Source organism: Rhagoletis pomonella, unplaced genomic scaffold, assembly GCF_013731165.1.
Source record: "Rhagoletis pomonella isolate Grant_MI unplaced genomic scaffold, Rhpom_1.0 Rhpom_scaffold_00008, whole genome shotgun sequence".
Taxonomy (NCBI): Eukaryota; Metazoa; Arthropoda; class Insecta; order Diptera; family Tephritidae; genus Rhagoletis; species Rhagoletis pomonella.
Window position 1 is genome coordinate 33969201 of NW_023458562.1, and position 11924 is coordinate 33981124.

The following is an 11924-nucleotide window of genomic DNA, read 5'->3' on the forward strand; positions in this document are numbered from 1 at the left end:
AAAAAAAAAATATCATAAAAAATTGATCGATTACGTGGCAATTACATATTTTAATTTATAACTGTTAAAGCTCCTATTGCCCAACAGAAGCGCTGAAGCTTGCAAGTATTTCCGGTTAATAAAATTTACTATGGGACTTTGTGTGAATGAAGTGGTTTAACCTTGTGTGCGAGTGTGTGCGTGTGTGTGTGGGAGTCGGTCGAGCAGATTGTTGATAATTGCATCAGATTAAATATGAATGGAACAGCATGTTTCCTGGAAGCTTTGCATTAGAGGACGCTTGAATTATATTACACTGCCCAACAAAGTTCTGTTGTGTAAAATATTGTAGCCGATTCTTATAGGATTTTTCACGTAGAATCCGAATCTGACCGTAAAGATATTGGATTGGCTCTAGTTTTCGAGCAACTTAGGGTTAAAGGAGCCGACAAACGCGTTTTTGGACAATTTCCAGCCTCTGCAAAACAATAAAATTATACACACAGTGTTATCGTTGTGCGACTAAAGTGTCAAATTGACACTTTTTGGAGATCGATGCCCCTTGACTAAAAATACCTTGAAGTTATGTGTGGAGTTAAGGAAGGCACAGCCTAAAAAGAGTGGAGTGTCTTTCTGGATTACAATGTGTAGACGCGGCATACTAGAAGCCAAACGAGAGCCGCGATTGTTGTCGTACTCATCGCACCATCGATGACCATGCTTGACTACATACTTGTCGTTGTAGTTTTTGATCAGCTTGGTCTGCGTGGACTTTACTTCTAATACCATACGGTCGCAGCATATGCTGGCAGGGGTTTGGAAATGGTTTCTTGCCATCTGAATAGCATTATCTACGTATGAAGGTGCGGATTCTATGAGAGCTTGTCATTAAGAATAACTCCATGACATTTCTTTATAGAAGTGTATCTTTTCTATTTGATGAAGGAAAAAGTTAAAAAAAAAATATTACGGACAACTCGTCAGCAAAAAATTAATTCGAACATAAGGGCTAGTTCACACAAAGTGATTATAGTTGAACTGAGAGATTAGCTGATCAGCAGCGTAATAAGCGCTGATAAAACAAATACAGGTCGCGAATGAAGGTGCACACACCTGAAGTTTTTTTATGAATCGATCAGTTCATCTCAACAGAGTCACTTTTACAATACGAGAGTGTAGCTATGTACAATTTGACCAACTTTTCTATGCACGAGAGGGTGCCTCGAATTTGAGATGCATAATTAGGCGGTCATTCTCAACTAACAGTATCCGTAAAGAAGTTTCGGTCAGTCAGCCTTATCATGTGTTTCATTTTCGATCGAAATCGTTGACTTTTCTCTTTTCGCTTATGTTTATTCACGATGGGCGACTGAAAAAATTTCGAATAAATTTTATTTTCGAGCGAAACTCAGGATAAGGCTGATTGTTTTGCTCTGTTTAGATAGGCATTCACCTTTTATTTTTCATGTTCGCAAAGCAAAAATTAATTTATAATGAAGGCAATCGTTCTCGCTTACACACGCTCAATACATCACAATCAATTTACTATTTGAAGCGTCTACGTGAGCCAACAAGCATTTTAACCAATTTTATTTAAATTTATCAACTGAACTGAATTGAAACATAATTTTAAACGACATTTCTAGCAACTGTATATTCACTAAATTCTAAATTGATATTAGTAAAAATTATTACTTCAAAATTGTACAATATGGCTTTAACAATTTATACTGTCACTTTAATTGATATCGTCGAATGACAACATACAAATATCAATAACAAAAACAATAACAAAGAACAATTGTCTGCACAAGTGCCTAAATTAAGACTTCATTAAGTGGTGAGTCAAAAAACGAAGAAAAAGCGATGGACATTGGAATAAGTTTACATATATAGGTACATACATATGATGCATATAACCCGTTAGTACTAGTTCAATCTAATTGGAATTGGGAAAAATGAAATTAACAAGGGATAGAAAAGAATTGTATACATATGTAGCTTGCAGAAGAAAAAATACTAGACAGCAGAAGTTCATAAATTAATTGTATGCAATGAGCAATAGAGCTGACGTTAGCTAATTTAATACATACATACAAACATATTTCTGGAATTAATTTAGTAAAGATTCGGAAATTACAAATTATTTTCAGTAGGTTAGATTCGAAAGCGCAAGTCTTTCACAGCTGCACAGCTTACAGTAATACATATGCAAAATAAAAGTCGCACAACGATCTTAGTTCGTATGAAAGGAAAGGAATCTAAATGAATACAAATAAATATATCGATAACGAAAAATACAAACGCCAACGCTAAATATATCGATAACGAAAAATATACCGATAAGGATACATGTATCGATAAATAAATATCTATCGCTAATAATAATACCCATAATGATAAATGTATCGATAAAGAAAAATGTATTGGTGATAATTATATCCATAATGATAAATGTATGGACAATGATAAACGACAAATATATCGCCAACGATAAATATACCCATAACGATAAATATACTGATGACGATAAATATACCTATAACGATAAACATACCGACAAAGATAAATATATCGATAGCGATACATATCGTCGATGTTTTTGCAAAACCGCCTAAATCGCCGTTGTGGCAAAAATGAGATTTGGTAACCCTGAACTCCATGCATCGAGATTTATGCATAAAAATCTTAAAATCGTTATTAAAACAACAGATTTGTAAATTAATAGCTAGAGAACATACCACCTATCAAGGCAATGCCTTTAAACAAAACCCGTTTTTTCGCTCTCCGGTAAAAATTGAGTGGCGTAAGATAAGCGGTTTTGCAATTGGTCGATGGGCGGTTGTGCAAAAACATCGACGATATGTATATACATACATATATCTATAGCGATAAATACCTATGTATGTATATCTAAAAATATGTATATCGATAGCGATAAATATATGTATAGGTATTTAGATAAGTATATCGATCAACTTATCGTTGAATTTACATACTAATAACACATCGGTAACTCAAACGATAAATGTACTGATAATTGTTTCGATAAATACGTATATCGATGTCGGCATGGATTTTTAAAATTACACAAGCAAACAGTTTTCCATCGAAGTTTCGCGAGTACTAATTTATGTTTAGTTTTTTAACCGACTTCCAAAAAAGGAGGAGGTTATCAGTTCGTCGGAATATTTTTTTTTTTTTTTTTTTTTTTTTTATGTATGTTACCGCATAACTTTGGACCACGTCAACCGATTTCGATAATTTTGCATCGGGAAGGTAGTGTCTCAGAGGTGGTCTAATCTGGTTGAGATCCGATCAGTGGATCATGAGATATATATATATATATTTTTTTTTTTATATGGGAGTTGAAGTCGGTTTTTTTTTTGCTAAAAATTCCTAATTTACTATCCCTGTGTAACATTGCCAAAGACTTTTACAAATTTTTTTGGCACGTTTTTACAACAAAAAGGCATTAACATCTCTTTTAGAAACTCAAAATTTATTGCAAAATTCCACCATACTAACTTCCAACACCACCACTCATGAAGAACGATGAAGTTTGCAGGCCATAGAGAGAGGCAACCTCACAGATACCACTCCACATGATCATCTTTAGCGGGTACTCGGGTGTGTGAACTTTAATCTCATCGGCTGCGCAGCAATGACCGCGCGAAAACACACTTTTCTTTGATATGATATGTATTTGAAGAGCTAATAATAAACTTCTTTTTTTTAATTCTATTCTTTTTCACAAAGGCGAATTGCACACTTTCGCAATGGAATATGCAATACGAAAAACAAAGCAAAATTAAATCACAAGAACCGCTTAGCAATTTTTTCTTAGAAAATTTTTACGGGAAGGCTTTATTTTTTTATCTGGACTTTACCAACTTTTTATCATAAATTTTTTCTTGAAATCAAGCTTATCACTTTTGTATTTTGCGACACCTTATTGCTAAAACAAAAAAAATCCACAATGCCCACTCAGAGATAAGCGTTATTTTCTGTTTACGATTTCCGATAGCTGAGCGCAAAGCAACAGTGTAAAAGAATTCTTCAACAACACTTGCTCTTTCGACTCCTTCAGCTGCCAGAGCAGTGGAGAACGCTTGCACGCTTGTGAATTCTTGCCCGTGAACTATTTTTCAATTGTCACAATAATCGATCATAGACCCACCACCGAAAAAAGGAGAAAGAATAAAAGCACCAACAGAATCAAAAAAAAAAGAAATTGTCGCTGTCAAATGTGCCGCAACCGCAGCCCCAGTCAGCCGCAACAGCCACTGTCAATACTCGTATGCCAAAGCGCGAAGGCAGTAGCGTACTTACTATGTGCAAATGCGAAACAGAAGAGTGCGAGTATGCAATCGCGTTAAGATGGTACGCGAAAATAAATTGAAATTAAATGAACTGTTAATGTGTTAGTACAGTACTAAATAAAGCGATTGTATGTATGCACATTAGGGTGGTCCTTAAATGAAGGAAGCACATTTTTACATCAGATTTCCTAGGCCTCAACCCCTACGTCGATACTACTATAGTCGAAGATATCACATATAAATTTTGATCCCGATTGAAGACGGTGAAGACGAGTCGCACAGGGGGCCAAGTTCAGATTCCCCTATGGAGGCTTAAAACATTAAAATTAATTTTTTTCATCTAATACCCAAAATCGATACTACCATAATCGAGGATATCACATATAAATGTTGGTCCCGATTGGAGACGGTTAAGGCGTGTCGCACAGGGGGCAAAGTTCAGATTCCCCTATGGAGACCCAAAAAATTAAAATTATTTTTTTTTTTTCATTTAATACTCAAAATCGATACTACCATTGTTGAAGATATCACATCTAAATTTTGGTTCCGATTGAAGACGGTTAAGGCGTGTCGCACAGATAACCCTTTGAAAACGTGTTAACCGACTCCAATCGAGGCCAAAATTTATATATGACATCCTCGACTTAGTAGTATTAAATGAAAAAAAATAATAATTTTTATTGTTTGAGTCCATAGAAGCATTTGACCTTTGACCTTTGCGATACGCTTTAACCGACTTCAATTGCGACCAATATTTATATGTGATGTCCGCGACTTTAGTAGTATCGATTTTGGGTATTAAATCGAAAAAAAAGTATTTTTAATTCTTTGAGTCCATAGAGGCATCGTTCATTGTTTTTTTAAGGCCCACCCTAATGTATATATGCATATAAATATACATATGTATATAATTCTTGAGTGCTGCGTTCTATGCACAAAAATTTCCTCGCTCCGACAAAGCGTCCACAAGAATGTATAGCTCTCCGATTTTAAATATTTTTCATTTATTTTCTCCGTTATATCAATTTGTATCAGCTACCTAGCAGGAAGCTCTCTGATGCTAACTCAATACTCAGATACAGCGGGTGAGTGATTTAGTAAAGTTTCAAACCGTTCTTTAGAATTGATGTGATTAATGGAGTGGTAGACATGGAAGAGATAAGTGACATGATTGAACGAAATCAGCGGGGTTGAACTTTGACAGAAGAAAAATAACTCCGAAAACTAAAAACCTACTTGAAAACCACACCACCACCACCACCACCACCACTGTATGTACTCTGCAGGAAAAAGGTAGTGGCAAAGATAATTTTTTTAGAAAAACATGGTTCATACTACAATAAAAAAACATAAAAATATAATTTCTAAACTTTGTGCAAAGCTAAGGAAAATTCAATAAATTTTCATGCAAGTTTTCAACTCAGTTAGTTAAAAAACCGCGTTGATTTTTGAGAATTTTTTATTAAGAGGGGTCACGAAATATCCTAATGGTTTTGCAAATCTCGAATGATCCCGAGAAGTGTTGAAAAAAAAAATGTAAAATCCCATAAAACTTAAAGGTCGCGTTTTCTGACTCTTCTGGCTTTTTCCTTATCATGAGCAAGTTGGTGCAATTATTTTGAAGTAAAAAGCAAACAAATTTAGTTGACTTATATTTTTTTTGCTTTTTTCTGCTTTTTTTATGGTTGAATTGAAATGCTAAGTTTGCCTTTTATTTTATCGATAACTGGTACTTTGCATTTTTAAAGCATTAACCAAAAGCAAAGTCAAAGTTTAAATATGTTTTTTGGATGTGAGCATTCCCGAAAAAGATTGAAAGTTCCGAAAAGACTCGGGAAATTTATAAAAATTCCCAAGTTTCTCAAAAAGTCCCGCAAAAATCAAAAAAAAACTGTCAAAAAGTTCCAGAAAGTACCAAAATTGCCGAAATAGACGGAAGCGTTCCAAAAAATTCAAAAAGTTCTTAAAAATTTCCGAAAAGAAAAACACGAAGGGTCTCGCAAAATCCTTAATGGTCTTGAAAAATCTCGAAGGTTATCGAGAAGGTTTAAAAAATTCTAAAAATTCCCTGAAAAGTTAAGGTCCAAAAAGATTCATAAGAGAAAAAACGATAGTATTCGAAAAAATTCGCAAATTTTCCTTAAATATCCAAAAATTCAAAAAAATAAAACACGACACGAGAAGACCTCAGCAGTCTGCAGAAAAACCCGAGAAATTTTTTTTAATTTCAAAACAAACGCCAGAAAAATTTGGCAGCATTTTGCTTTTTTAACAAAAATTATGGATAGTTTTATGTTAAAAAAATATCAACCAAGCATTGACTTGCCTTTTAGCCTTAAAAAATGTAATGCAAAAATTAATCGGTATTTCTTGCTTAAAATATTTTTTTTTTTTGTAAGTTTGGGGGAAATCATATACAATGGGAGAGGGTTTTAATGGTACCTTCGAAAAAAATAACTGCAGATTATTTGGTAATAACACTCTTTTATACTCTTGCTATGTTAATTGTCTTCGTCATGTTAACTAACAGACAACATTTTTTACAACTTAAGGCCCAATGCACGCTTGCTTTGCTTGCTTGGCTTTGAGAACTGTCAAACAATTTTTAAAATCTACTAAAATGTATGAAAGTTGGAAGTTCAAAGTAAAGCAAAGCAAACTAAAGTAAGCAAAGCAAGCAAAGCAAGCGTGCATTGGGCCAATACCTTCACTCTGTTACACTATGTAGTGTTAACTAACCGTTGAGACCCTATACCTGAAAGGTTTCAAATCTTTGGTTTTACGGTTAATAAGTTTACACCTTCTCCTTCTACATATACATACACGTCTCGATATATACATACAAAGAAATATAAGGACGTTCTCTATTATAAGTGCATACTCATGACAATTGCACTTGTCACCGCAACAAAATTTAGAATCTTAAGCACACTTGTTACTCAGCACACATTCATACATACATACATATGTGTGTAGGTACTTACCTGTTGCATAGGCTGGTTCGATTTCCTCCTCCGAATGCAAATGTTGTTGCTGTTGTGTTGGCACAGTCGGTATAGGAACAGGTATAGGTAGACGCTCATAGTGTATGCATTCATGGTGATACTGATGATGATGATGCCCATTGTGTATGGTGCCGAGTGTACTGCTGCGCCCGCCACCACTACCACCACTGCCACTACCGCCACCACCGCCGCCGCCACCCATGCCACAAACATTCAAGCCACTACCCTCGCTGCCATGCAGACTGGTGCGATGTGGATTCTCCACTATGCCGCCGCCCATCATGCTCATGCCTATGCCAACAACGTTCATGCCAACACCCGCCGCCCCACTTATGCCACCAACGACACTGGATGTGCCCATGCGACAGCCGCCGACAAAAACACTGCCACCACTACCACCACTGCCACCGCCGGAATCGTCAGTGGTGGTGGTGTTGGTTGTTGTTGTATTCATGGTATTGTGGCAGCGATTGGAACAACGTCCCAGCGAACCGCTGCCACCGCCGACGACGCTATGGTGCCCAATCATGCCTATGCCCATGCCGATGTTAACGCCAACGCCAACGCCTCCTACACCACCGATCATATGCGCCGGCATATGGCTGCCAGCGTTAATACCTCCCATGCCCACGTTCCCGCCGACGCCGCCACCGGCACCCATTGTGGAGCCGCAGCCTTGACTCGAGTCTGAACCGGAGTCATGACCCGGACAAGCGCCAGCCGAACCGGGTCGTGAACCGATCAAACTCATTGTCGAATGGGGCGGCGTTATCGATGTAGATGTTTGCATGTAATGATGCGTATAAGGATGCGGATGTGGTACATCATAGTCGCCGGTATCAATAGCGCCCGACAGCATGCCGACGCTGCCGCTAGTGCTTGCGCCGCCGCCAACACCGCCACCAGCGCCGCCGATGCCTCCAGCGCCCATCAAGTGGCCCATGCTTCCCTGCAGACAACCCATTGAGCCGTGCGCACTGCCCGGTCCGCCGCCACCGTAGCTACCGTGATGACTACCACCATGAATGCTACCATGAGCGCTACCGCTGCGGCTGTGCAGCGAAACGCCACGCGTCAACGTATTATTTGCCGATTGTATCGATGAGACTACAGCGCCACGACATAGAATATCCGACAGCTGATTGGCCTGTAGACCGTAAAATTTCGACTGAATTTCGTGTTTGCGCAATAAATTAACGAAAAGGCGATGAAGTTGATTGATTGATTGGTTGGTTGGTCAGTTGATTGTGAGGTGGAATGTGTTGCCAACGTTTGTGTGTTTTTTTTTCGAAAATTTTATTTTTGTTTCCAATTCAAATACGAGGCGTATAAGGTTGTGAGGTGAGTTGTAAATGATGAGTCCATGCAGCATTTAATGGTAATTTTTTTGATTTGAGAATGCATTGAAATATATATTTACTTTGAATTAATTCAAGGACAGAAACATATATCTTTTTCATAGTTCCAAGGATTTATTTCATTTTATATTTTTATTTAATTTTTAAGCATAGATTTCAATAAACCAAAACGAACATAAGAACTCAAGATGTAACGAAAAAAAAATGTTTATAGGAAAAAATTTAATTTAAGGATAATGCCGAATTTCCACCAGGCATTTCAAGACAATTGCTTTGTGCCGTTTAAAAACGCCATCCGAAATGAACTTAATGACTTTTTTATTAAAGTAATGACACGGGTATTTTTATAATCCCCAACTTTGTCATTCTAAATCTAGGCTCATTTAGTGTCCAGTGGAAATTTGGCATAATGATCATCACATAACCCTACAAATAAGCAAATTCTTTGCTTGCATCATTGAATCCGAAATTAAAGTCAGAATTCAAAAGTTATGGGTCTTTTCTTTTTAACCTCAAAAAACTTGCTATCATTTTGGAGGTTAGAGAGATAAAAATAAAAATAAAAATAAAAAATAAAACTTTTGAACTCTGATTGCAGATTCGTATTCCGTAGTCAGAATCCAAAAATTGGTAGGTCTTTTCATTCTAACCTTAATAAACTTACTAAAAATGCACCATAGTAGTAATTTTTTATGGGTTAGAAGGAAAAAGCAAGATAGCTTGATTGTTGATTCGGATTCCTTTCTTTATGAAAAAATAAAAATTGTAGAACAGTGTTAAATACAGATTCTGGAAATATAGCACAGTCTCAGTTAATTAATTACTTCTTTTTGATTGTCGAACAAATCTAGTAGTTCCCTATAGATTTTGAGTTGGTGGATCCAAATTGGAGTCATTATTCAAAAGTTGGTTAATTTTTTTTCTGTCTGAATAGAATGTCTTATAAATGTATCAAAACAATAAGGGTTTTAAGGTTAGAAAGGAAAAGAGAACGTCAAATTTTGAACTAAAATTAATTTATTCCCTTAAGATTTGACCGAAAATGTAATGATCAGAAAAATATAAATAAAACATTAACCATTTTATGGCAAACATGAAAATTTAAAAATTTAAGTTTGATCGAAAAAAGAAAAAACCGCGTGTTTTGGAAAAAACATAAAATTTAAAAAAAAAATCAAAAAATTTAATTAAGAAATATCTTTTGGTTACTTTTTTGATCTAACAACAATTTACGGTGGTAGAAAAATAAATGGTGACACGACATTTTAACAAATTTTTCCAATTTTCCTTTTGTTTATTTAATATTTGTTATTTTTTATAAAAGTATAGTTCATTATCAGAAGCTCGGCCACACACTAACATATGAGTAAGCGCCAATCTATTATTATTATTATTATAGCTCATTATCTAACAAAAACCATTAAATTCATATTTCAAACTTTGTGCAAAAATTATAAAAATTCTGCAAAATTGCGTATTTTCAACTTTCTAATCCGATTTTTTTAGAATTTTATTGAGTATGCAATTAGCAATAGCCCATTAAATTTTCGTGAAATAAAGTCCAAGTTTGAAGTTCCTAAACAATCGCGTTGACTTTTGATAATTTTTATTCTGAATGTATTACGCACTTTTTCCATAAAAACAAAAAATCGAACATACTTTGTATGGAAGAAAATGCGTAAAAAAATTTGCAAACTTGCACTTTATTCTACTAAAATTAAATGGGCTATAAAATTGCATACTCAAAAAAATCTGATTAAAATGTTGAAAATTTAGATGCAACTTTAAAGAATTATTATAATTTTTGCACAAAGTTTGAAATATGAATTTATATGGTTTTTGTTAGACAATGAGTTATAATCTTATAAAAAAAATATAAATATTAAATAAACGAAATAAAAATAAACAAAATTTTAAAAAATGTTGTGTCCCTATTTTTTTTTTTTTGAGGCCACACACTATAACACAATAATAATTTTACACAAAAATTTTCATTAAAAAATAAAAAATATAAAAATCAACAAAATGAGAATAAAATGTTAAATAAAAATAAATAAAAAATATGGAAGATTTATAAGACATACAAAAATTAAAATAAACAAATTAAATTAAACAAATTAAAATGAAAAAAATAAAAATAAATTAAATTAAAATGATAAAAAATATAAAGGAAGAAAATTTATTAAAGTAAGATTAAAACAAAACAACTTATGGAAAAACCATCAAGTATTATCGAAATAAATTTATATCTTAAAGTTTTATTCTTATCATGATTCGGTCCCCGATATATTCACTATATATACATATGTATATGTAAATATATACATATGTATGTATGTATATACACACATGTGTACGGACTTATATGCCTATAAATATTCACAAATTTAGCCCTACATCCACTCACCTGTGGACTATCCAATCGGTCCAACGACTGTCGACGCGACGGATAATCATCCAAATTAAGTATTTGTTGTGCGGCTGGACAATTCTTATTCGAATGTTGATGCAAATGCTGTTGTGAGGAAGTTAATTGAGGCGGCGGTGGTGGTGTAATCGAACCGCACGGACTGCCCGGACATGGACTACCCGGACAGGGGCTACTACAACGACTGCGACATGTTGGACTATAACAGAGATTTGCTTGTGCGCCAGATGGTGTATTCGGACAGGTATTAGAATTGCCACTGCCAGTGGCTACGCCGCCATTGCCGCCACTATTAGCATTATTTGCCGAAGCCGAAGCGGCAACTGTAGTATTTTGTGCATTATTGCAGGTTGTATCCTCGTCCTGTTGCATTAAATTCACCGGCAAAGGTGTACATTGCGTATTGCGACGTGGCGAACGACCACGATCCACTGTGGTGGCACTCCAATAGCCCCACGCCATGTTGTGGTATGGTAAATAGTACTACTGGTGAGGGGGGGGTGGACTTTTTTCGTTTTTTGGTTATCAGGTTTTGTATAAATTACTTTTTTTAGTTTTGGTTTAACTGTTGTCTTCTTTTGGATTTTTTTTTGTGTTTTTATATCCTTTGAGCTCTATGGTTTCTTTTTGCACTGACTTTGTTTTTGTTGTTATTTTCACTTTTCAACACTGTTTTTTAATTTTCATTAAAATTGCAGCAGCCTTGATTAAAATATGCATTAGTTAAGCTTGTGAATTAACTTTTCATAAAAAAATTGCTCATACGATATGGCGTACACATCCTCTACGGTGTATGTATCACTTATACGACATGTCGAACACTTTCAATGCT

The 11924-nt window shown here is 35.1% G+C and overlaps 1 protein-coding gene across 2 annotated transcripts in view; it reads right to left on the reverse strand.

The window, feature by feature from the left end:
* Nucleotides 1–11622, reverse strand: part of LOC118744655 (atypical protein kinase C) — a 25160-nt gene extending 13538 nt beyond the window's left edge. The window contains exons 1-2 of one of the 2 annotated variants that reach the window (XM_036477811.1): nucleotides 11072–11622; nucleotides 7286–8474 (exon numbers count right to left, since the gene is read on the reverse strand). In XM_036477811.1, the coding sequence (XP_036333704.1) occupies nucleotides 7286–8474; nucleotides 11072–11554 (1672 nt within the window). In that variant the 5' untranslated portion in view covers nucleotides 11555–11622. Of the gene's footprint in view, nucleotides 1–3507; nucleotides 4235–7285; nucleotides 8475–11071 lie in introns of those variants that run through there. The other variant, XM_036477812.1, reaches the window with a different exon arrangement.
* Between the last annotated feature and the right edge of the window lie 302 nt (nucleotides 11623–11924).